General features: G+C 40.0%; 1 protein-coding gene across 1 annotated transcript; it reads right to left on the bottom strand.

Moving 5' to 3' along the window:
* Positions 1–14094: 14094 nt before the first annotated feature.
* Positions 14095–15582, bottom strand: LOC139152226 (ankycorbin-like). The gene has a single exon (XM_070725367.1). The coding sequence runs from the start codon at positions 15580–15582 to the stop codon at positions 14095–14097; it is 1488 nt and encodes a 495-aa protein (XP_070581468.1).
* Positions 15583–24158: the final 8576 nt, after the last annotated feature.

Here is a 24158-nt window from a genome sequence, read left to right as displayed (position 1 = left end):
CACATTGAGGCAATATGCTGCGGGCTGCCCCGTTTCTGCTCACCACTGCGAAGTCTTGAAGGCGTTGATGAGACTAATGGCTAAGGCTTGCAAACTTTCTTTTCAAGGCAGAATTTATTAGAATACAACTCTATGAGATTTTAACATAGCTTTACAAGCAGAAAGAGCATTATATATTTCCATCAAAAATCCCACATATTTTTGGTTCACTTTCCATGCAGTCGTGTGAATGAATATTCGCTAAGTTAGAAAGGCTGAAAAGGGGAAAATTCTATCCTCACCCAGGCTGTCCAGTATTTTACTACCTCAACCCTAACAATCCAATAGTGCACTCATACTTTTAAGTAGAAAATTTTTCACCTATGAAATTATGTGGCCAAATGATCTGAATGGATGTTAGAGGCGGGGGCGCTAAACAAGTTCTCACCTTGTTGATTCGGCATGGAGAAAGTGATGCTTCTATATGAGTTTAGGACGGAAATAACCTTAGAATTAAATACATGTACGCATGTGGGCAGATCGCCTCACGCTCCATTGTCTGTTTGTCGAACACGATACAGTCGTGCTTAAATGGATAATATTGGCTAACACTAACCATAGTCTCCCCTCCAACTGTGCCCTGATGGTCATTTTTCCTTGAGTTTCCTAATTAAAATATAATTGATAGTTCCATTCATTCAACACAAAACCGTCTTAAAACTTCCAAAAAGGTGGATCACGATAAAAAAGGGCTCGCGACATCATCATTTGCCTTCAATCATGCACAACGCCCTCTATAGTGTCGTTATGACCTGACCGTGTTCAAGCTACAGACAGTGGAGGGGGGGAAGACAAGTTACCCGTTGAAACACTCCCCATTCATGTTCCATGATCACTCTTGTTATACTGTATAAATACAACAATGATTTATTGCCATTGGTGTTAAAATAATTGTTTTATCCTAATCTTCTAGTACTTACTTCAGATCCCATTAAAAGCTTTAAAATGCCATTATTTGTAATTCATTTGTGACTGGACAGATCTGCATACATTGGTGAAATTAAATAGCGCTTGGTCACGAATGACGGGCTGCAGACTAAATAAATCACCGCTACGTTGGTTACATTCGTTCCGGAAAGTACTTGAAAAAGCCTCGGGGAGGTCCTAAGTGGATTTTATGACGAGTATCATCCTTAACAGCGATATTAATCTCCGCTTGCTACAGGTAAATCACAATTTCAGTTTTTGATCTCTCTCATTCTGACGTCATATATATATATATATATATATAATATATATATATATATATATATATATATATATATATATATATATATATATATTTATATATATATATATCTATATCTATATATATATATATATATATATATATATATATTATATATATATATATATATATATATACACGTAAATGGCCGAAACGATCAGACAGAAGCTTAGCGTTATGAAAAATTCAAAACAAGGTCACCAAATATGAAATAATAATTCTTCAGCCGTTTCAGCATCAAGGGGATAGATCCTGTAATTTTAGTTGACCTGACCTGTATTTTGACATGACGCAGAATTCGGATGATAATTTTATCTGCTGTTCCCGTTTTTTTCTTTAGAAATGCGTTTTAAAATGACCAGCCCAAAATCTCAAGGAATGTTGATGTAGAGAGACAAGAAGTCATACGAAACATTACGTCATTATATGCCGAAACGTCGAGCAATCAAAGCTGTTCATGGGGATGGCACGTGATCTAATCATTCCGGGCTGGAGTTCTTCATATCTCTAGAGCATCGCTGATACTAGTAGTTTTCTTGAAGGCATAGCAAATCCGAGGGGCATCACTTAGTCTATATTTTTTCTATGAATCAAACAACAATTGTGATATATATCCCTTGTAGAGAATTCAATCCATGAAGATGATGATATACACTTTATTACATAATGCAGAACGCGGGAAACGCTTGGCGTGAGCAATGATCTTTCGTTGCCGATCTCTGTTGAAGCATTAACTGGCCTGAACTTTCGTATTTCTTGACACAATATCATTCTTGCGATAAAATTAGCATCGAGACGCTTCTCTGTCCAATTATTTCTGCACTAAACACGACTCACGTATTGATCTGTCAAACAATCTCCTCGACTGCAATTCTATCAATGAGTGAATATTTAACTTCGGTGCTCTCAAAAATTACCCTATCGACATGATTCATCGATCATTCCGTTTAAAACTAGTCAAGCATTTTCGAAAAAAAAACTGCATGATAACTTCTAGATATTACGATACGTGCCGCTCGCTTTGAAACCCTCTTCTACACTGATCGTCGAGCCGTTGAAACTCCGAATCAAATCAATCAATTTACAATTAGCCTATTTCCAGTCAAAACTATTTATCTGTGTCGACGAATTTTAAACGGCGGCTAAATGCAGTAACACAAGAAAGTTGTATTATTCCTTGTATTTCTCTGTTGTTTAACCGATAATTATTTCCCGCTGTAATGCCAATGCCAAAGTCAGTTTGTTACAATAGCAATACCGTCCGTGTCATTTTTGGTTTGATCAACAGGTGGTTGTCCACGTTTTGCCCGTTAGAGGGCGCTTTCTGAATCACAACATGTTTCCGTTGTGTCTCGTATGTGGCAGTCGTCTGAGCGGGAATCGACGATGACTCCAGGCATAGAGAATCATTTTTACAAGTCGTAATTATCAAACGCCATAATATTTTTACTATAAATGAATATTGAAACATCGAAATGTTCAATATATTAAAGTTTTGTTTGAATACACCTTTCATTAAAATCGAATGAAAATCCGAAATTTAGTGATGTGTTTTGAACACTGAGTCCACAGCGCCGGACTGAATTTTTCCTGTCAGTCAATCCTTTGCCATGGCATCGTTCCAGTCATTGACCCCTTCATGAAACCTGAGGGGTTTTAGCACCTTTTCCCGAGACACATTAACTCGCAGTCACCCAAATGATCAAGGCGATGACGTCCTGAAGGAAATTAATCCGTCTGAACAAACGCGTTTCTCTTATGTAACACTAATATTTTGGTTAGCCGGAAGTCTTGCGCGACTGCGTGGACGGGCATACCTGTGGCGTCGCACGTCGTCGTGCTGGGTAACACATGCCGCCCTCCGAAAACCGATCCCTTTGCCCAGGATGTAACGAACACGTCGTACGTGTCTCGGGCGGAAACAAGTGTAACTGTTTCTCTGGTGATATATCATCCCGGCGAATGTGACGAAAGATTATGTCGGTAAAGAGAAAGCGACAGGAAATTACGCTACCACGCGATATTCAACTCGATTCCGTCTATTATGCACTTGTTACTACAAATATTATTTTTCCGTCACACAAACCTAACCGATAGGTCAGGACACAAATTATCAAAGAGGCCTGTACCATTGACATATGATTTTCAGCGTCTGCAACGGTTCGAGGTCGCGCATTGCCCAATGATTTAATTAAACAATATCACTCGAGAAGGTAATAATTTCTGTAGCTTGGCGGTGTACGTATACCCAAGAGCACGCGGAGCGTTTCAAAGCGTTCTGAAGTTATTGATGACTCCATTAAAAATCTTGATGGAGAGCCCCTTGAATTGGGTAAATATTCTCTTTTCACGGCGTCCAATTTCGTCAAGTACCGAACTGTTACTGTTGAGAAGGAAAGAAAAATCTCCACAAAAATTTTAGGCCGGATATAAAAACTTATTTCTTTGGCAAGTGCAGTTACCTGCCTTGATGGCTAAATAAAGTCTAAAAATAGTGTAGATCGGTTATTGTTATCTGGAAACAAACATTTTCTTTGTGTCATTTCTTGATCCCTCCTGCCACGGATTGAAAAAGCGGATGGACCGTTTTATGTGCTCTTTCAGGCACTGGGCACTGGTTGTTAAGACAGATAATGTTTTAGTCAAGATTTCTCAAGTTCGTTAAATATTACAGTCAAAAGGTGTGTACCGGTGGTATTTTATTGTATTGATGGTTTGATACGAACCGACGATGACGTTTAGTACGCTTCTTTTTATTTGATGTGGTTTTTCGATGACGTCATATAAATCTAACAGCAGTAATTTGCGACGCATATGATTGAAGGAAGACAGTTCATACGCTGAAATTATTTTTTCTAATCTTTTGCACCGTCGACTTATCGCATCATCTTGCGAATTAAACAATTCGCCGCTTTTTTTTACATTTTTGTATCACATGTAAGTTTTCTATATGATGATTTGTAATGTTGTCGAGTTGATTTCGCCTGAGCGCATGATATGGGCTCGGCGTGAGAAAGGGACATTCAGACAGTTTTGTATCCTTGCCCGACATGCGTAACACCACGTGTCACCGAACAGTGACTCACATGTTTCACACTCTTCTGTAATTGCAATTTGGAACCCCGCCATACAGGTCACCTTGACGCACAGCTGGATCAAATGGCAATTTTTTTGTTAATTTGCAATGAACTCCAAGACCACTCCAACAGGTGGTTGACCTGTAAATGTCTGTAGATGGGTCAATAGTGAATAAGCAAATTCAAACAAAAACATTATTTTTTAAATGTCCTGGAAACGCCCTTCATTAAAATCTTGCTTACTAAGGGTCTGCAGTACCTCCATAGACCTTGGGAGATGTTGCCCGTCTTAGTCAGCACAGTGGTCCTGGATCGAGGCTCAATTAATTCCAGAATTCTGGTTGCCGAGGAAAATCTGCATATAAGTTTTACGTACAGAACATGGCAAATCGATTTGCTTGCACAATAAAACTAAGTTCATATTGTCGAAATAATTACATGGCAGGCCCCGAAATGAAGCATTTGGCATGATTCGGCCGTATGTACAGAAGCAATACCGGACAAGTCAAAAGTTTACTAGATGAGTTATCGGTATGGCATACAGCTTGGGAGAATATGGCCTTTCTTTCACGGTTGGTGAGGTTGCGGTAAAAGAGATGCTGACATCAGAATATTAACAATGACAGCGGGGGACAAATATCCGCGCTTACTGCAGCTTCGGAACCGAGATACATCAGAGCCCATGCAAAACGCCTGACCGTACGCATAGAATACTAGTACGTCTAAATGAAGACTATAGCAGTTATTCTTGCTGTATTGTAAAACAACCAAATGTCAGAGGAGGAACTGTCTCGATGTACAACAATGATGAACCAGTGATGAGAAACACGTTTTATGGTATAGAGTTGAATTAAATGTATGTCTTGGTCAAACATGGTGACCGAGTCTGCGGCCATGACGTGCAGCTCGGTACCAGCAATGGAATGAAAATATTTAGTAAAGTAACAGTAACAGTGACATCGAATCATAGTGAAAATATCCAGCTATTTATATGATACGTAGTTTTGTGGAGATGGAAGCCGCAAAGATTAGAATGGCGCGACTTCGAATGAGCCTCATCACTTTACACTGTCCCATGTTAGATATGCTACAAATTCCATTGTTTCAGATCTACGCAAAGAATAACTTTAATGATATATTCAACAGCTCAATATGAAAAGTGGTTGCGATACAATAAGAACATGGCGTTAGCACGCAGATTTCCTCCATGAGAAGAATAAGTTACTGGGTGGATTTGTAACTGTGTGAACGAGGTACGCCACGTTGTCGATACCGTGTTGGAATTCGTGGCGCCACTATTGTCATGTAGTCCCAATTGAGTGGAAATGCGCGGGATTTGTAGCGTCCATGGCACGCTAAGTAACTCGAGAAACGCTGAAATTGTAGAAACAAAATGGATCTAGACAAAATTATAGAAACATGACTGTGTATCGACGTATCTATGTAAGCGAGAATGTCAAAATTGGCAAATTTGATATACTACCTCTGTTGGATGAATTTTTCCTGTTTGCAACTTGATTATTTAAACTCAAAAAAATGATCACAGTAAACCCTGACGGTGTGCTCGTTGTAAATCTTTACTTTTCACTCAGTCTTACTGTAGAATGTACCTTGGTGACAGATATTCAAACTCTCAAACCATTACAATACTTTTTTTTATCTACCACTTGTGGGGGCCTCATTTTGAAACTCGTGGAGTACATAAAGTTTTCAGAGGCGTACTTTTATGAAAATCGAAATATTTAATACAGGGCTGACGGCCATTTTCAATTTCAAGTGTCGGTGAATATACGGTGATTTGTTTCTTTGGTAACAAATTTGCGCGGTGATCCTCGATTTCTATTTTTTATTTCGAAAAGCAAAGACTTACAGTTTCCGTATGGAAAGTTTAAACAAAATTTTGAGTCTTTCTACCTTACTTGTATTGTACCTGTACTACCTCAATTATTGCATGAATGGAATGCCTCATTATAAGGCCAAGAAGGGTGGTCTAAAATGTTCGCAATGATTGTTTGCATATATGTGCAATTATAATGGCATCTCCATCTCAAAGGGTAACACACTAATGTACAATTATTTCAAAATGAAATAAGCCACAACTCATGCTCCAACCATACAACCGCCGGTGGCCATGGGGGACTGGACAAATACTTGCCATTGTCAATTTCGTATAATTTGACATGCCAGTAACCTCGCTATCTCGAAATATGTCTAACGAGTGTCCGACACTGTGTCTTATCTCACGTGAGTCAGGAACGGATGACAGCGAAGGATGATATCGCATCAGAGCATAATCAATGAGGACAAAAATTTAACATTGTGAACATTTGTTTCATTCATCCAATCAGTTGATTTATGAATATGTGTTGATATTTTGTTTATAATCAGTAGAGGATAAACGATCATCTTATATACTGCACATCGAAATATCTCTGTTTAATAATAGGTCTCTAAACCCTTTCGACCATATTTTACATGGTTATGGTTTAGTATTTTTCCATGAGAATGTCACCAGTAACTATTTACAATAAAAAATCCAGACATTATTAATCGCGTGTTTCTGCATTTTCCATGACCTTGAAATACATAGGTTATCGAAAAGATAGGTTTAGCTGAAATCGACACCGTCAGATGTTTACAGCGACTTGTTGATTTATGCAGCGCACGTTCTCAGGATTTGTTCATTTCTCTCGAAACACACACCGTGAGTGCTTTCATCTTGTACAGACGCTTTACACAACGCTTAAGGTTGAGGTAACCAATTGAACGGACCTATTGCGTGCACGTCGGTAAATTCCCCTGAGAGCTGATTATCGCTGCCTTTTAATGGTCCACTTCGGAAAATGCGAGCAATTTTATCGGTAATAAAGTCCATCCGTGGAGCTTTTTATCGTGGCTACTGACAGGAAATTTGGCGCAATTTATAACACACAATAGAATGTTCGGTAATTATGCTCATTTAGAAAATGCTGCTTCGCCTACAGAGGCTTGATTCTTTGATAAAAAGTGCGACAATTATGGCTTTTCATTACTTGTAATGAGGATTGTATAGTATTCACTGTACTGACTTTGTCCTGAATTTACCAGCACGTATGGTGTATTCACTATCCCTGTGTTGCGCGCCAATATTCTGTTTGCTTGGTCGTGAGGGCACCTAGGAAACGCGCCTTGTTCAGCAGCAAACATTTTCAAGTGTCTCAGAGAGCTACAGCTTGAAGGATCTAAATAATACTCATCCAAAAGCAGAGGCCCAGGGGTAGCTGGCTGTCCAAATATTGGTGTGAGGGCACAGCTATCGCGGCATTGTTCAATCTATTAATTGAAATATTTCATTCGTACAATATCATACATACATACATACATACATACATACATACATACATACATACATACATACATACATACATACATACATACATACATACATACATACATACATACATACATACTATTAGTATGGGAGCGAAAAGATTTGGTACGCCATGAAAATATCAGTGAAAAAGAAAATAATTATGCTCCCTTCATCGTTTCTAATCAGATTTACGATCGATAGCTGGAATTTCAGTCCTTAATTTTTGAACAGCGCACGTGAGTTTTGCTTTGTATGTTCTATACTTGTACCGGAAATTGCGTAGATTGTGTGGATCGTCAGTCAACCAGCGATGATAAGATTGATTAGATACGGCACTGGTGGGATTGTGGATACGATAAGATGTATACAAGAATGGCGATAAAGGGCGGTGATTATACAGGAGAGAATCTCTGACATTCCTAGCATTCTCGATGAACAAACATGTTAGAGTCCCTCTCTGATTGTTATCGTTTATTGAAGACGTAAAATAATTCTCGCTGTCTTCAAAAAACAGTCTAACTCAAGTCCGTCGGCGGAAAATCACACACCATCAAACGCGAACATTAAATTGTGCGCGTCCTAATGCAATTTCCTGCACCTAGTTATGAATTATATTCTATGAAATTACGGCTCAATAAATCGTACACAGTGTCGTCGACGCTCACAAAGCGGAGTATCGGCAAACGTCGGTTTTCTTTTGTCGATTTTTTCGTAAGGAAGTAATCTTTAAAGCCTGCCAATATGCCTCCTCCCCATTCTAACAAAATTGATCATAACAGCCAACAAAACAGTGCAAAGGATATAGTTAAGTCCGATCGCAGTTATTTCAAACCCGGAACTCTGCTAGTGTTATCAGCGTAACAAACGTACACCACACCCCGCTCGACGTTACCCACTTATTATTTGTTCTATACGATTTCCGTTCCGAAATTAACACAGCGAGAATCCTATCGGACTTAATTAACTTCATGTGAAACCATGGTGATAGTCTCGAACAAGTGAGTTTGTATGAGTTTAATAACATCACAGCACTAATAAGCAGTGAAGAAGACTTCCCGAGTTACACCTGCTAATCATAGTAATGATCCACATGTATCGCTGCCACAAAACGACTTGTATGCGTTTGATACCGCATCATTTTCTCGCCCATCGGAGTCAGTTTCATGAATTTGATGATGGAATTTTAAATACTAGCATTTGCACACATTTTCAGGTTGCCAAGTATAGAACATGTATATATAAGTATATACTGTACGTGATGGTCTCACAAATAACGTTTAGTGAGAAATATGTCATTGTAAAACAAGGCGCATTTTATTTGTCAAATGTAATATTTTCTATAATATGCATTCAGAGATGCGTGACGCGCCATGCATGGTTTACCTGTCTCTAGATAAATACTACGACAGCCCACAGACGAGTAGCCCAATATCTGTGTACTTACTAAGGTTCCAGTAGCAATGGACTGCAAAATCGAACATGTACATATATTGCGTATGGGTTGGGTGGATGGTTGCCAGGTGACAAGTTTACTGACTGGCTGGCTGTATGGATTGATGGATGCATGTTTTGTGTATTGTATGTATATGTTCAGATGTTAGGAAATGAAGTTTGCTCATGCATGGTACTAGTGGAGACGCGTCGTCGATACGGTCGCATACATTTTGTATTGATTATTCGAACCTCAGGTTCACTGCTTAAAATTGGTTTTTATTTTTTAAAGCTACACAGGATAAGACAAATAATTTTAAAATGTAAAGCGGTATTGAATGAATATTGTATTTGATCGAGTTCAACACAATGGTAGTCGATTTCAGCCCGACATATGCTCGTGTGCTTGTGAGAAAGTCAGACAGAGAGATGGCTAGACAGAGAAACACGGCGAATAAAGGAAATAGGAAGGCGATAAAAACTGAGAGATTCTCAATACAAGAAGCCTCTTAAAAGGAATAAGCTACATATGAGAGATTACTCTGAGAGGAACCTACTGTCTACGAACATCTTGTTAGTACATCAATTTGCAGCTTCTTGGATTAGATCACCTTTCTGCTAATATAGTACATTTTGCGTGCAAACACGTGTATTCACAAGGCTCTATTGATATCAGCTAAAACCTGACCGTGAAAATTAAAAAACATAAAAAACCAAATTAATAATGAATATTGAAATATTACAACTCACCTTTTATGCTTACACTCGTGCTACTGTACTTCAAATTACTGATAGCGCAACATATTTGAATCGCGCATGGAAAATAAAAAGGCTATATCGTTTAAATGTGAACGCCTTTGTTTGATTGCTTCCAACAGGCGCAGCCGTGTGAAAAGGGACGGTAATAAAATGAGTCGGATCTTTCAAAATCCGAACTGTTAGGGTTCATTAGGAGAAGGAATGAAACAATGCAAACGACTACGGAATGAAAACAGCCCTGTCTGTTAGAATATGCTAAAACATAATGCACTCACTGCCGGAAGAGTTATTTTATTTATTTTATTTTTATTTCATTATTTTATTTAAAGTAAATATGAAATAAATAAAATAACTCTTAGCAAAATTGACTTTGCACTCTTGCAACGAAATAAACTAGACAATGCCGGTGACCCTGGGCCTGTTTATAGCAATGTCTACTTTAAGTGGTTTGCTGTTCACATATATCCATCAATATAATTCCTTGACAATTAGAAATCTCAACGGAATTGACGATTGTACTATACCAATTCAATCCCTGTATATATGGATCAATATTTGATTGAATGAAGTGTTCCGTGAAAACTTGAACTATATGAAAAAGTGAGCAGCATTTTAGAAGTGGATATTACACTATGTAAAAAATCTTCCAGTCATGCACTTCAATGAAACGACAGGAAACGTAACGTGTCATTATGAGCAACGTTGCTGAATAACATTGTATGTTTGCACAGACTTGAATTGAATTTCACGCTGCAATGGTTTTTAATCTTTACTATGTATGTGGTTTCACAAAAAAATATCAATGCGTACGTGCATTGCGTGTAAGACTCTAGCATTCAAGTTGAACTGAGGGCTTCTCACCCAACGGCAAGGTCGATTTTACCGCATGACGTAGTGTAGCCAAGAACCCGAACAAAATATCATTTTTCAACTGCGGAAGTGCGATGACAGGTTTTGAAAGACACAATTAAGTAAAGGCCCAGTTCCTGGTGAGAATGGAGTGTTGAGACGCATTGAGGTGTTGAGAAAGGATATCGTGCCATTGTGGTGTAGGGTAAAGGTTAGGGCGCAGATGACGAGACAAGAAAGAAGAAGATGACAAAGAGAGGTGATGATATTGACAACAGATCTATTCAGCAGAAATAAAATCAGAACGTATTTATATGCATAAGGTGATATTGGACCAGGTAAACAAACAGACTGAGTTGAAAGACTGAATGGTAACATCCGGAGGATACGAGGGTAAAATTTACCTGTCGAAGGTATTAAACTGCTTGGACATTTACTTGTCAATGTTTGCGTCGCAAAACATGAACAAAGGAAAGCCCATGGGATGTTAGAGTGTAACAGAGCGTCGACTTTGTAAATTTACCCTTTTTTTCCATGGCCACAGACGACCCCGAAAGCATATTACACAGGTGTTAAGGTCGGTTTGCAAACCCGAAGAATCGATGATTGTTCTCTCTGTAACAGTTCATTGTCTGCACGTCGCTGGTGCTATGAACATGAGCAATCTCCAGGGACTGCACGGTCGAGGCCAGTGAGGCGTTAAAGCAAGAGTAAGAACAAGGGAAAGAGCAACAACACTGGACATCTCATACCCTAAAGGCGATGTGCATCGTTTCCTTGCAATATAACACGCACTTTGTCTTGGCATTTTCTCGATGTTTAGATTTTTCAGAATAGAAACACTCCTGGGACAATGAACCTGCCGATGGCATTGAAAACGTCCATTCCCAAGGAAATCGACAATTAGTCATGCCAATCTGTCAAATCGATACTCCATACGCTGTTACTGATTTCATTTCGTTGAGAGTGTAATCTCGCTCCCATCGATCAACCGTAGCGATCCATCTTGCGAAGAATAATGGAGAGAAAGTGGTTCTCTTCTAGAGGGCGGAGAGAAGAGGATCACAATTTACAGCGCATTGATATGATTAGTACATTCAGCGATTCCACGTCCGGCAAATTGGAACGCGTATGTTTACGTTGTGGTAATGTATGTAATTTTTGGAAGCATGATTTGCGCATTACCCAATTGGCTCGGTCCCAAGATGACCCAACTTAACAATATTCGAAATTAATAAGAGTAATCTGAACCATAAATTTCCATTTAGTTTTAAGCTTCGCGTTTTAGACAGCCAACACCCGGCTCTACAAGCTTGTTATCGTTTCCATACACGATTGAAATGACTGTTTTCGTTAGTAGACAAATAAAACCATTGAAAGCTAAAGTACCATGATCATCAGAGTGACCGAGTTTCACCTTTCACCTTGAAGTGCTCCAAAGGCATGTTCAGTTCAATCGAGAACAACGGCCGTGGGAATGTTTACCTTCAGCCTGAGTTTGTGTTGTTGTTTTTCATGGATTCTGAGCTACGGGAAGGCCCTGACTTGTGGAATATTGTGCTATGGTCTTATACGAGTGAATTTCGCACACAGCCCAATAAACATCCACTACTTCAGTTTTTCAGTCGGGTAGGTATTCTGTCCCAAGAGACTGCTTTGCGACGAATCGATCCCCTACTTTCTACTCTTTGTATACTTTTCAGGCATAAGCACCTCCATGTTGGTCTAACCTTTACTCGAGTGTGGTTATCGACGACAAGGTAAACCTGTGTCCACGTACGGGAAGGTCAAGTTAAAACCCGTAAGCTGTGCGAAGCACCGTTGTGTTTGCTCACGTACTTAGCGCTGTTTACGATCTCTTTGGCGTGCTTGCTCGGGTCACGAAGGATTACCACGGTATCGAACTGAAACCGCCGCCGAAAATCCCTCAACATGAATTCGTTGAACCCCTGAACCAAAGGGTAAAAATCTACCGGAATTACGGGGGTATTTTAGGACTTACAACACAATGAAATTGATAATACCAATGGTTGAAATGTACCAAGGGTAATTAAGTTATCGTATGAGCGACCCAGACTGGCTGATCCTTTGTTGTCAACTTAATATGGCTTCACCCGCCTTTTTGATAGTTATAAAGCTTGTACTGGGAACTTTTCAACTGGCTGTCCTTCAGCAAACAATAAACCTAGTGTCGGAGAAATTTACACACGGACACAGGACAACTTTGCAGACCAAAATACGCTCTAATCGCGTTTTCTGCATGGTGTATTATTGGGGTAATTATCATGAAATCCGTGAAGCTGCACACGTATGAAAGCTAAAATTTGTGGTTGTGAATGTCTGGGAAAACGCGATTTCTCTTGTTAGTTTACAAGGGGGATTTAAGTGTACGATAAAAATGGCAGACACTAGTTCGTGTGTGTTGGTAACCACTGTATATGCATTGTAAATTACATCATACCAACATATCGGTGGTGAAGCTAGCGACCTGATTGATCAAGACGTGAAACTATAACAGTGTTGTATTCACGATATTCGTGATATAAAACGCCCGAGTTTGCAGTTAGAGAAAAAATCCCTTTTCATCTTTTCATGCCAGGATTTCAACATACCGTTATGACATAAAAGCAATAAACCATCTGAGCAACGGGTATACCTCTCGGCTTTCACCAGTTCACGGATAGGTCAAACCCATAATACCTGGGATGATTTTGCCCTAAATATACAACGGACGAGAACTCTTTGTCTTAATTCTGCGTGCACACTCATGACACAAGGCACAAGAAGCGAAAAATAGTTTCTACTAAGAAACGAACAGCTCTTTATTGTTGTACAAAATATATTAAAAAATATTTCAATGCTTTAACATTGCTATGAATAGGCGACAATAACAGCAGTCTGACATTTTCAATAGCCCTTCTGCACAGAAATACCAAAAGTGCACATTTCTCGAAAGTACGGGTCGACAGTGGTCAATAATTGTGGCTTGGAGTAACATGTCGACGAAAACACAGAAGGCAATTAACTATTAATTATCTCGGGCAATTCCTCTGATGTTAGTTGTAGAAAAACGTTCATAATTGAAAAGTCCAATATATGCTTGGTATTTATGAACGTCCGGCAAGATTAAATAAATCTGAACTGAAAAAATAAATAACGTTTATATTTGAATCAGGAAATTGCCAGATGACGTTCTTTAAATGGAATGGCTTTAGTTATGTCAATGTATCGTTCGGACGGATTTGTAAATAGAATCTGCCATAATGTTGACAAACGCTGCATATGAACAGATGTCCTCAGACCACAGCACGTGTCCTCTGATTCCAGGTTTGCCGCGATACACAAGATGGCAGCGGTGTTCAGTGGCTTTGAGCAACTATCGCTTTTGGCCGCGTTACTTGTGAGTTGTGATTTTCGAAGGTAGCGGATATTTTCTTTCGCCTCCTATTGTCTCTCGTGATGGTCTCCTCGGTATCTTCAGAAATGATGTCCAATGTGGTTTCGAATCCGTTCCCTAGTCTGCCGTCATTTTGTTTTCTGGCTTCCCTGGATCTTTTGGATCTTTGTTCTCCTCTGAAATCTTTTTCGCCTCCCTTCCCCCTCTTGCCCTTGCGCAGAGCCATCCTCTGCACCCTGTCGTGTTGCTTGTCCCTCCCGAAGACAATTGCCAACGACGACACCTTTTTCTTGCCCAAACTCGGCCTCGGCGGGGTTTTAGGTTTCACTATTTTGGCAACTTTTCGGAAGGACTCGGTCTGCTGTTCGGCATAAGCAGAGAACAGGTTGTTAAGTAGCGTGACGTGTCCCTGGCCGCCGAAGTGGTGATGGTTGTGGTGGTTGTTGTGGTGGTGTTGGTTGTACTGGGCTCTAAGTTTGCTAGTGTCTGGTTGGCTACTCACGAAGTGGTCGACGTGTTCTATGTGATCGCCCTGTATTGATGCCATCTCAAGAAGCGTCAGCGCCGAGTCCACTGATTTGTTCAGCGGCCTCTTGTCTGTTATCAGCGGCAGCGACGTCACCGAGCTCCTCCGCAGGTGGGAACCGAAACTGGACATTGACGAACGGGCCGTTGACATTCCGCTGAGCACCTCCGGGGCCGAATAACTTGTCACGTCCGAATCGGCGTCTTTCAGCGAGAGGGGTGGAGACGACTTCAAGCCGTTATTCGGACGAATTATCCGCGCCTTCTGGGGTTTCTTTCGAATTTTAGTAACAGGTGGAAATATCAAATTGTGTATTCTTTTTCTCTCTTTTTCGTCGACTTCCCGCTTTTCTTTTGCATATTCGGCCCATTCGTGAGCGTTCCAATGTTCCCTGTTGTCTGCTATATACGGGTTTGCTTTACCTTCTTTGCAAAGAAAATCTCCAATGTTTGTCAGTTCCAACTTACGGGCATGGATGAGAGGGGTGCAGCCGTCGGGATCTGTGACGTCCACGCTAAGATGATAATATTTTAACAATTGTACCAACAGCCTGACCAAGTCCATGTTATTGGTTTTGACAGCATACAGTAACGGAGTGTTGCCGTCTGCATCGCGGCCGTTTAAGTTCACGCTGCCGGCACCGACCGCGTTCAAAATGCGGTGTACCTGTCGGGTCCTGCCTCTCTGGCAGGCGTACAAGAACACAGTCTTCCCGTTGTTGTCTTCCTCGAGTAAGTCGGCTCCTCGTCGCACCAGATACCGGAACATCTTATCTCGGTTCTTCTCATCCTCGATAAACAATGTCCTCACAACGGGAGTCTGTCCCAGAGAATTCTTGCAGTTCACGTTGACGCCGAGATCCAGCAGCAATCTCACTTCGGGGAAGCGGACTTCGGACACCGCGTCGAAAAGTCTACCTGCCATGTTCGCTCCCTGCGTCTCTCTTGTCTGAACTGCGGTTTTGTCGAGCGTGGATCGGTTAAATGTTGATGTCAAATTAGACGCCTTTCACACATACATGCTAAAGCCAAGCGTCTGTCCCGGGCAACTGAAGAGAAGCTGCTTGTAACGTCACCCTTTTATGCTCTCTCGACGATCTGAGCCTCTTCAATGCGCGTGTTTGTTCCCCGAATTGTTGTGCTCCACAAAGGGGGCGATGGTGTCACAGTGAATGAATCAACGAACAATAAGCCACTACGTCGGTGTGTCCAACGTCCATACCGACGGCCCCCAACAATGACACGAAGCCTTCGTACGGCCCTCTCTCCCGTCAACAGAAAAAGCAGACGGTTTCTATGCCGATGAATTGACCTGTAAGTATGGTTGTCAACTCGAGAAAGGCATTGTGGGAACAGCCAACCTCCCCGTGATAAATACAATACAAAATCCGTTCTGCAAACAGCGGCACTTGTGAAATATATTACAGAGCAGCTTACGCAGTGGAGAAAACATGTTGTTTTGCTACCATTTGAAGAAAATTTCAACTAACTGTATAATTTTGAAAATTTTCAAAGCGTGAAATACTCAATTAGACTAAAAGCGACCATCGAGCAAGCGCCGATGCATAAAAAGATCGATTATCTGGAGGTGTTCAAGCAGAGAACCTGTTGTCGCTGATACAATTTCCGTTCGTTGTCATGGTAACAGTTATACCTCGATTATCATAATTCATATAAGATTTCCACTCAACCAAGCTAGCTTGACCTTATTCCAGATAATTGTGTCTTGATTTGTCTGGATATTTTTTAACACTGACTATATCGTGGATTATGCAATCACGTGAGGTCACGATATTTTTCAGTTTACATCTCTAATTTGCATAAGAGCTGTTATCGATCCGTCCCGCTGCCCTTCGTTGCCGATATTGGGTGACATCACAATGTACCACATAAATAAGCCAGTCACCCCTAGGGACTTTTTTCCCAACGGATAGACCCACCTCATACAACTGGTTTGTTGAATAGTAATATATCTAAATAGACACCTGTTGATTTAAGCTGATGTTCTTTTTCAAGTTCAGAAGTTCACTGAATTCGAAGGCCGTGCGTTTTCCCGTCACGGTCGTGTACGTAAAGAGTAATCTTGTGATAAAATTTCCAAAATATTCTAGCAGCTACAAAGGTGCGGCCTGCATGCCTTGCAAGTCGCATGCCAACGAGCCCTATTGTTTGCATAACTTCCTTATAATAATATTTCCTCTGGCAAGAAAGCACAACGAACACTGCATAAAAACGCTATAATACTTACTGTATTAGCATGAATTATTGCCTGTAATTAGCTGAATAATGCATATACAGATGAATACAGTCAATAATCCATTGCTTGTATTCAGCAAGCCTGTATTCATGTGGATTCATGTGAATTCACGTGTATCATTTTATAATACAGGCAACTCATTAATGTGAATTTATCTGTATTATTGCGTTTTCATGCAGTGTTCGAAGATGGGCTGGTATTTGAGGAGTGTTCTCTTGGATGTCCAACCTGCTTGCATGTGTTCTGGTCAGAGCACCATTGTCACTTGAAAACAATGAGAATAAAACAAGGAAAGAACAACATCATAATGTCTACACACAGCGGTAGAGAGTGTGCAGTCGCTTAGGTCCATGATTGCGAACTCGAAGTCAATAATAAAGTGGGTACTGAAAACTTTCGAATAAAGTTTCTTGGAGGTCGATTTTGACCAAAAACCCTTGACGACAAGCGACGTAAAGGAATTCAAAGGAATAATACAAGGATTCGTTGTTTAATTTGGCCTGGAGAATGCACACACTTCACTTCAAACATGACGTCAATCGGAAAATCGAGTTCAAATTTTATGTTGTGTCAAATGGAAGTGAATGACGTCCACTAGGTGAACAAATAATGCTGAGAGGGAAGTCTGGAATACAGGGAATAACAGCTCTAGAACTTAGTTTACACATGTGCAGCTACTGATTTAGGCAATCTTATCTCTTATCTTCAAACTTATCTCTCGTATTTGATTAGACACTGTGGTAGGTGTGGTACGGATCGTCCACTATTGATTTTGCGGTTTGCTTTCAAGTTCGCTGTCGTAAAGCAGCACGAAAATATTCTTGCATGTTCATGATTAACGGTGTCTGCGCTGATCGTCCCTGTATGATATTACGTATTTTCGCTCAGACATTTGCATTCTGGAGGTCCCCCTGGCCAAGTCTAGAATCTCTCCGTTGTTTCAGTAAGTTTTGTGGGATACCAAACTACGGAGAGATATAGTCTACAAACATTTATACTTCATTTAAAAAGCCGTCAGAAGAGATTGGCAATCATACTGTAGACAACTTATCAAGTCTAAAGATGAACTTACTGGAACTCTGTTATTCAGTTTATCTGATGTCGCTCATTAGCATTTTACAAGTCATCTTATGTGTTATTCGTTACTAAAAAATAAAACAGGTGGCTTCTCTTCGCTGGGCGCGTTACAGAATCTCACGTATGGCTTCCTTCAATTAATGACAGCGATGCCTCGTTCTCAACAAAATCCGATTACAGACGTCTCCTATCGAGCACGTATTGATGTCGAGGTATCACATTGTTATCTCGATACTTTTCAGATGGAAATTACAGTATGTGTTCAAGTAGGAATCTCTCCCGCGGAGAGATGTTTTCGGTAAGTTTTTATCATCAATTTGGCGTTATCGAGCCCACACGCTGTAATAATGTTCATTTCTGCGGATGGCTACCCTTCGCGTCTCTTGCACAATTTTTGGTTTCTGGGGGAAACCTTGAAAGTCGAAGAAAACAATAACACGAGTTGAGATTTCCGATTTATTTGGGGAGCCCCTCTCCCGCTAAGTATACTCGAGTCCGTCAAGAGGGATTGACAAACTTATTTGTTCGGTGTATGTGGCAGGTCTTACGGCGCTTTGTGGTCTTATGGTACCTCCATAGTGGTACAGCGGTAGAAGGAAGTAAGCGATCGATATATGCAAATGAGTGACATAATCCCTTCTTTACCAAAACAAAATCGATCGATGTTACAGATTTTGGACTTTGAAATGTGGGGCATAACTGTGTTGACATTTAATCAATTTTAATGACACAAAATATGTTCGCGATGTAGTTGGTAAATCTGTGGCGTTTGAGTATGATACTGTTATTGACATGAAAATATTCGTCGAAGAAACACTAAACTCATTTCATGCAAGCTCTTGTTCATATATAGACCTGATGGATTGATATTTTTGTCTTTAAAAATCACAGAAAGGGTAGTGTGTGGAGAGACTATGCCAGTAAATCACGCTGTAAACAGGGTTACGCGTGATCTCAATTTCAACTTCTCGTGTGCTTCGGCCACTTTTTAAAGTTTTGCCAAAGGTCGAGCCCTGTGCTTCACCGAGAGATCGTCGAACTCTTTTATCCAATAGCGGCAAAAAACACGAGTCCAGTGTTTTCAGTTCTAACGGAAATTTCAAAACTATGTGTGGCATGGTGCCCGGAACCATAAATTATGGCCACGCCAGGCTTAAAATAACAGGGCTAGACTAAGCGAAATGTCGTTGCCCTCCACGGTGATGATATTTACAGTGGATAAGAAAACAAGACATAAAAAGTGACATCTGAAAGACAAGGAAGCCCAGGATCTTTTGTATGAAGAAAGATCAACAACGAACAAACAAAGTTTGAAGATTGTCGGGTGCAATATACTTCGAGACAACAAAGAATACAGCCTTACATCCTCTTGTTCACTGTGTGAAGTTTATCGATAATATTTTTCTAACAGTAGTTTTATTTGTTTTGAAATAAACAACATGTGCCAATTGTAATTTCGAACCGGACGCGCATGTGTTGTCTCTTTCAGCGAGCGTTTTTTCATTTCGATTAAATCGCTTCAAATTCATTGATTACATCTTAAAGGGTGGGGTGGCAAGGATAGACGACAAATTTAATCTTTAATTGGTGAAAAAAGCATGACAAAAAGAGCAATTTGTACGGGGCCCGACGGAAAGTGTACACGCAAAGGTTCTTCTTTTCACGACTCAGCACACACACACGGCGGCGCTTGCAATGGGTTTGGCCTGCCGGTACATCGATATAATTAACCGAAGGACTACATTGAATGCTCCACATTCGTTGGAACCAAGACAACTAAAGATTTCAAAATAATTGAATTATGTCCATGAGATCCTCGAACCGGAGATCAATCGCTAAATATGCGAAGTAAGTTTCTGATATGAACATCAGAAGTATACATGTTCAGTAAACAACGATCACTTTCCCATAAAACGATGCAAGGCGCGAATAGTTTTGAAGTACGTGGAACCCGTTGAGTCGTACGTGCGTCACTGACGTAAAATTGTTATACTGGCTAGTCTATTTCGCGGCACGTTACTGACCACTGGCTCCGAGTAAATACGGTTGTAAAACGAGACACGTTTGACGTAGAGTGTGGGTACCAGGAACGACTGAATAGCAAAGATAAACAACCCTACCGGTATAACAATGCATTGTGCGCACTCGTTGTATACGCGTGAGTTTACACAAAACTATCCAATCCACAACAATGGCTTTTTTAAGTCTGTGACCTTACCATATACGTCCCGACGACACTTCACAGAGTGCCCGGTCTACTTTGAATGCGCTGCGGCACTTTTTAAAAATTAAGACGGCTTAAGACACTCTGCCGATCGCACGTATACGAAATAAATTGTTATGAAGCTATGCTTGTTCCATAATTACCAGATCTATCCTAGATTGTGCGAGAAGGGGATGCTGTAAATATGCTGTAAATGTACATAACCTTTCGGGCGCCCGTTAAAACTGGCGTTGGTTAACCTTTGTTTTGGTAACTGTTTTTGTCTATCGAAAAAGGAAGGCCGCATATACTTTATTGCCAGGGGGTCAGATACACGCCATCGAAATCTTCGGATAATGATTAAGTCCCCTTGACCATTTCGGTAGAAAAGTTTCAAGAAGCGTGATATTGCTTGATTAAACCATGGAACTAATTAGCTAATAAAAGTAATTAAACTTTATCTTCCCGTTCAGCAGAATCATTGGTTCCCCGTTCCTTAGCATTGCTGTCTGCATTTCAGGCCAGGCTGAATTTAGAGATAAATTCGGGTTTTGTCATTGATTTGGCGCTTTCTTCAATCGAAATTTCTGGTAAACAAACTGTCTACATACTTGCTTTATAGTACAGATTAGTAATTATGTAGTTACCGACATGATCAAGCACTGAAAGCACCGCCACCGTACATTTCCAGCTGGTCAATAGATGGCGCTGTTGTGACAGCGACACTCAGCCTTAGTGGTAGCAAAAAATTAAGCCTGAGAGCAAGTTCTTAGAACATTCTTTTGTACATAATTTGTTTGTTTGGTTTATTTACAGTTATGTAGCCGTTGGGTTTCGTGTTGATTTTGAGTTCTATTCGTGAATAAATTTTATTTTCAAAAAAGAAAGAAAGAAACAGTTCTGAGCTGGTCATATCCGAGCTGAATCACTGTTACTCTGTGGAGAAGGGAGTAACCGTGGATGAGCAAATCAGGTGCCGACTAAGTGAGCTCATAAAGTTTTACCTAACCCACTTACGCTGGCCATTTTAAAGTTTATCATGAATAAAGTGAATCAAAAATGACACATTTTGGGGCAAATGTTAACTTTCTCGCTAACTATCCAACTTTATATCATACCACTATATTGATGACGCAAACACAGCGATCTGATTGGCCGAGACGTGGAAATAACCCCGTGCTATATTCGCAATATAGCATGGTTGGAACAAGCACAAGCTCTCAGTTAGAGAAAAATTCCCTTTTTGACTTTTCATGACAGAATTTCAATTTAATAGTTTAATAGTTTAATAATTCAAATAGTGTATATCGTTTGGATGTTGATCTGTTTTTCTAGTGTTTACGCTTTTAAAACCAAAGTGTCTACAGTTCTCTCCCTTTGCTGATCAGCCTTTCAGTGCTGAATGTATTTGATATTTTTCGGTCTTTTTTTCAAATTCTGTGTGATTTTTTTTGTTCTGTCCTGTCCTTATTGCTGTTTTGTTCTGTACATTTATATTGACTGAATCCAGTTATTGGGCTTCGCATGTTGGGTGTCAGTAACACGGTTGGAACTAATTGGGATACAGTGAGTTTCAAAATAGCTGGAATTACAACGTGCTAGGGTGATAAGAAAAAAGTTTCTGGCGATAGAAAATAACTCCAACTGCATCCATTACAAACGTTCTCCTTTGATAGATTGTGCAACAATTTAAGCCAATACGATGTCCACTGTTCTCACTTACAGAACATGTTGAGTCCCGGCGTTGAGTCTAGGAAACACCAATCGTTGTACTGGCCCGTAGTCACTGTACCGAGAAAAAAGCTATCGTTAGCGTTCTGTGCAGTTTCATCGACGGGAAATGCGATACAAGAATGTTCAAACAGTCATTGTAAGGGTGAGTTTTCAATGGGAGCACGGCAGCACTGACGATGTTGACTGTGGCACAGTGAGCGTCGTATTGGGTTAAATTGTTGCAAACTTTATCGAAAAAGAACATTTATAATGAGTGCAGTTGGCGTCATTTTCTATCGCCAAGCACGTTGTAATTCCAAGCTATTTCGAAATTCACTGTAATTGGATGGTGAAGTAATGTCGATTTATTCTAAAAATGTTGTCTCATCTGCTTTTCTATTTATATTACGCACTTGTTTTTATGAGTATTTGCGATATTGCAACATTCAACTTTATGGCACCTAACACTTTTGAGAAATTTGCAAAATATGAAAATCCAATTATCCCAAATTAGTTCCAATCGTGTTCAGTATAAATAAATAAATAAATAAATAAATAAATAAATAAATAAATAAACTGGTGGATGGACTCGGATGGGAATGGATTTTCAAATCGTTGCCTGAGGAGAGTTATGAACAGTTTAAACACCCAACTTTAATTTCATTCTAAATAACCTAGGATAATATATTTATGTGTGCAATACTTTTGCTTAAAATTGCTCAAATCGGTTACTTTACTGCCCCTGCACACGCACGTGCATTCACCCTAAATCCCATCTGATTGCGTCAAAATATCAGCGTGAGTATGAGAAGAGTATTAAAATGCAATTCTCGGATGCGATGTCGCTCAATAATTCGTGTTTTGGTGCGAAAGTTGGATCGGGGCAGTCGCATTAACCGCTACGTCATTCAAAAATGTGCCATTCTCTCTTACTTTTTAATATTATTTCCTCCAGCTATTAAATCGCTTTTCTTTTGAGGGTCAAGGCGCCCAATCTCCAACTTATAAGAACAAAGTTTTCTTTTATACAACAACAGTATCAGCATGAACCAACAACTGTGGTAGATTCATGGTATCAGTAACGTCACTACTACCATAGACAGTAGAGAAACTATGCTACTACATGCTGCAATCGTTTCCAAAGTAATCACGAGAACTATGACGTTGGGGGCGCACTAGCTCAACGAAATTGCGCTCGTCAGCTTGCTGTAGGATACTGCGGCAATCGCGTGTTCCGGTAATTTATTACTCGTGCATTGTTGGTCAGTTTTTAAATGAAACCTGAATGTCATCAACGCTATATCCTAATTCGTAATACCGTGTGAATTCTTGTATGCAAAAATCTTGCGTCTCATTTAAATCTTAGTACGTGGTCGAAATGTTAGTCACCAAGTTGACGGTGGTTTTGTTTGCTGCCTCATATTTTTACTCTCACGTGTATCATAGGAAACCCAATAATGAAATAACTATTGTAGTTATGGAGGTGCTGTATCTTATTGGTAAGGTAACGGTGAACCTTTGGCGTGTTAGGTGATCTATTGAAACCTTTCTGCCAGTGGCCTGGGCATGCAGGTGGGGCTGGGCACGCTCTTTCTTTCTCGTTATCAGATATGTGCGAAAGAAAAGGTAAAAATTATAGTCTTGTTTGTTGGAGTTAAATTATACTGAAAAAGATACATCAACACTCGCCACGAGTATTGGAGCGCATAAGATAGTTCGCGGCTCAATATTGAAACACTTAAACTTTTGCCCCAAACTTTCCTCAATGAAACTTTCAATCATTCCCTTTCGAAATCAAATATAGAAATTGGGAGTCACCGTGTAAAATTTGGTACATGTACTGTAAAAACATATCACCAATATATATCGACACTTGAAATTCAAAATGGCCACCATCCCTATGTTAACTCCATGAGGAAAAATGAATTTTCGATTTTCACAAAAATAATCCGATGAAAACTTTATTTACTGTATTAGCTTCAAAATAAGCCCCAACAAGTAATGGATCAAGATGTTTTGTAAACGTTTGAGTTCGAAATCTGTGCCAGCCACTAACTCAAAATAAAAGGGTGTTCCAAAGTGTCATGCAATCAACTCACTGAAGGAGTTAAAATTGCTTCGAAATATTTTTAATGAATTATGTTCTAGCTGGATAGAGGGCGTCTTCTCATGTTCCAAGTAACTCCCATGAATGCTGACTTTTCATTTTCAGATGCAGACATCAGTGTGCAAGCAACAGTAGTGAGTTTCC

Source organism: Ptychodera flava, chromosome 15 (assembly GCF_041260155.1).
Source record: "Ptychodera flava strain L36383 chromosome 15, AS_Pfla_20210202, whole genome shotgun sequence".
Lineage (NCBI taxonomy): Eukaryota > Metazoa > Hemichordata > Enteropneusta > Ptychoderidae > Ptychodera > Ptychodera flava.
The sequence above is the reverse complement of the archived record's forward strand: the minus strand, read 5'-3'. Positions and strand labels throughout refer to the sequence as shown.

Excerpts from the sequence above, each read along its gene's own strand:
- LOC139152226 (XM_070725367.1), bottom strand. The coding sequence starts at position 15,582 with ATGGCAGGTAGACTTTTCGACGCGGTGTCCGAAGTCCGCTTCCCCGAA.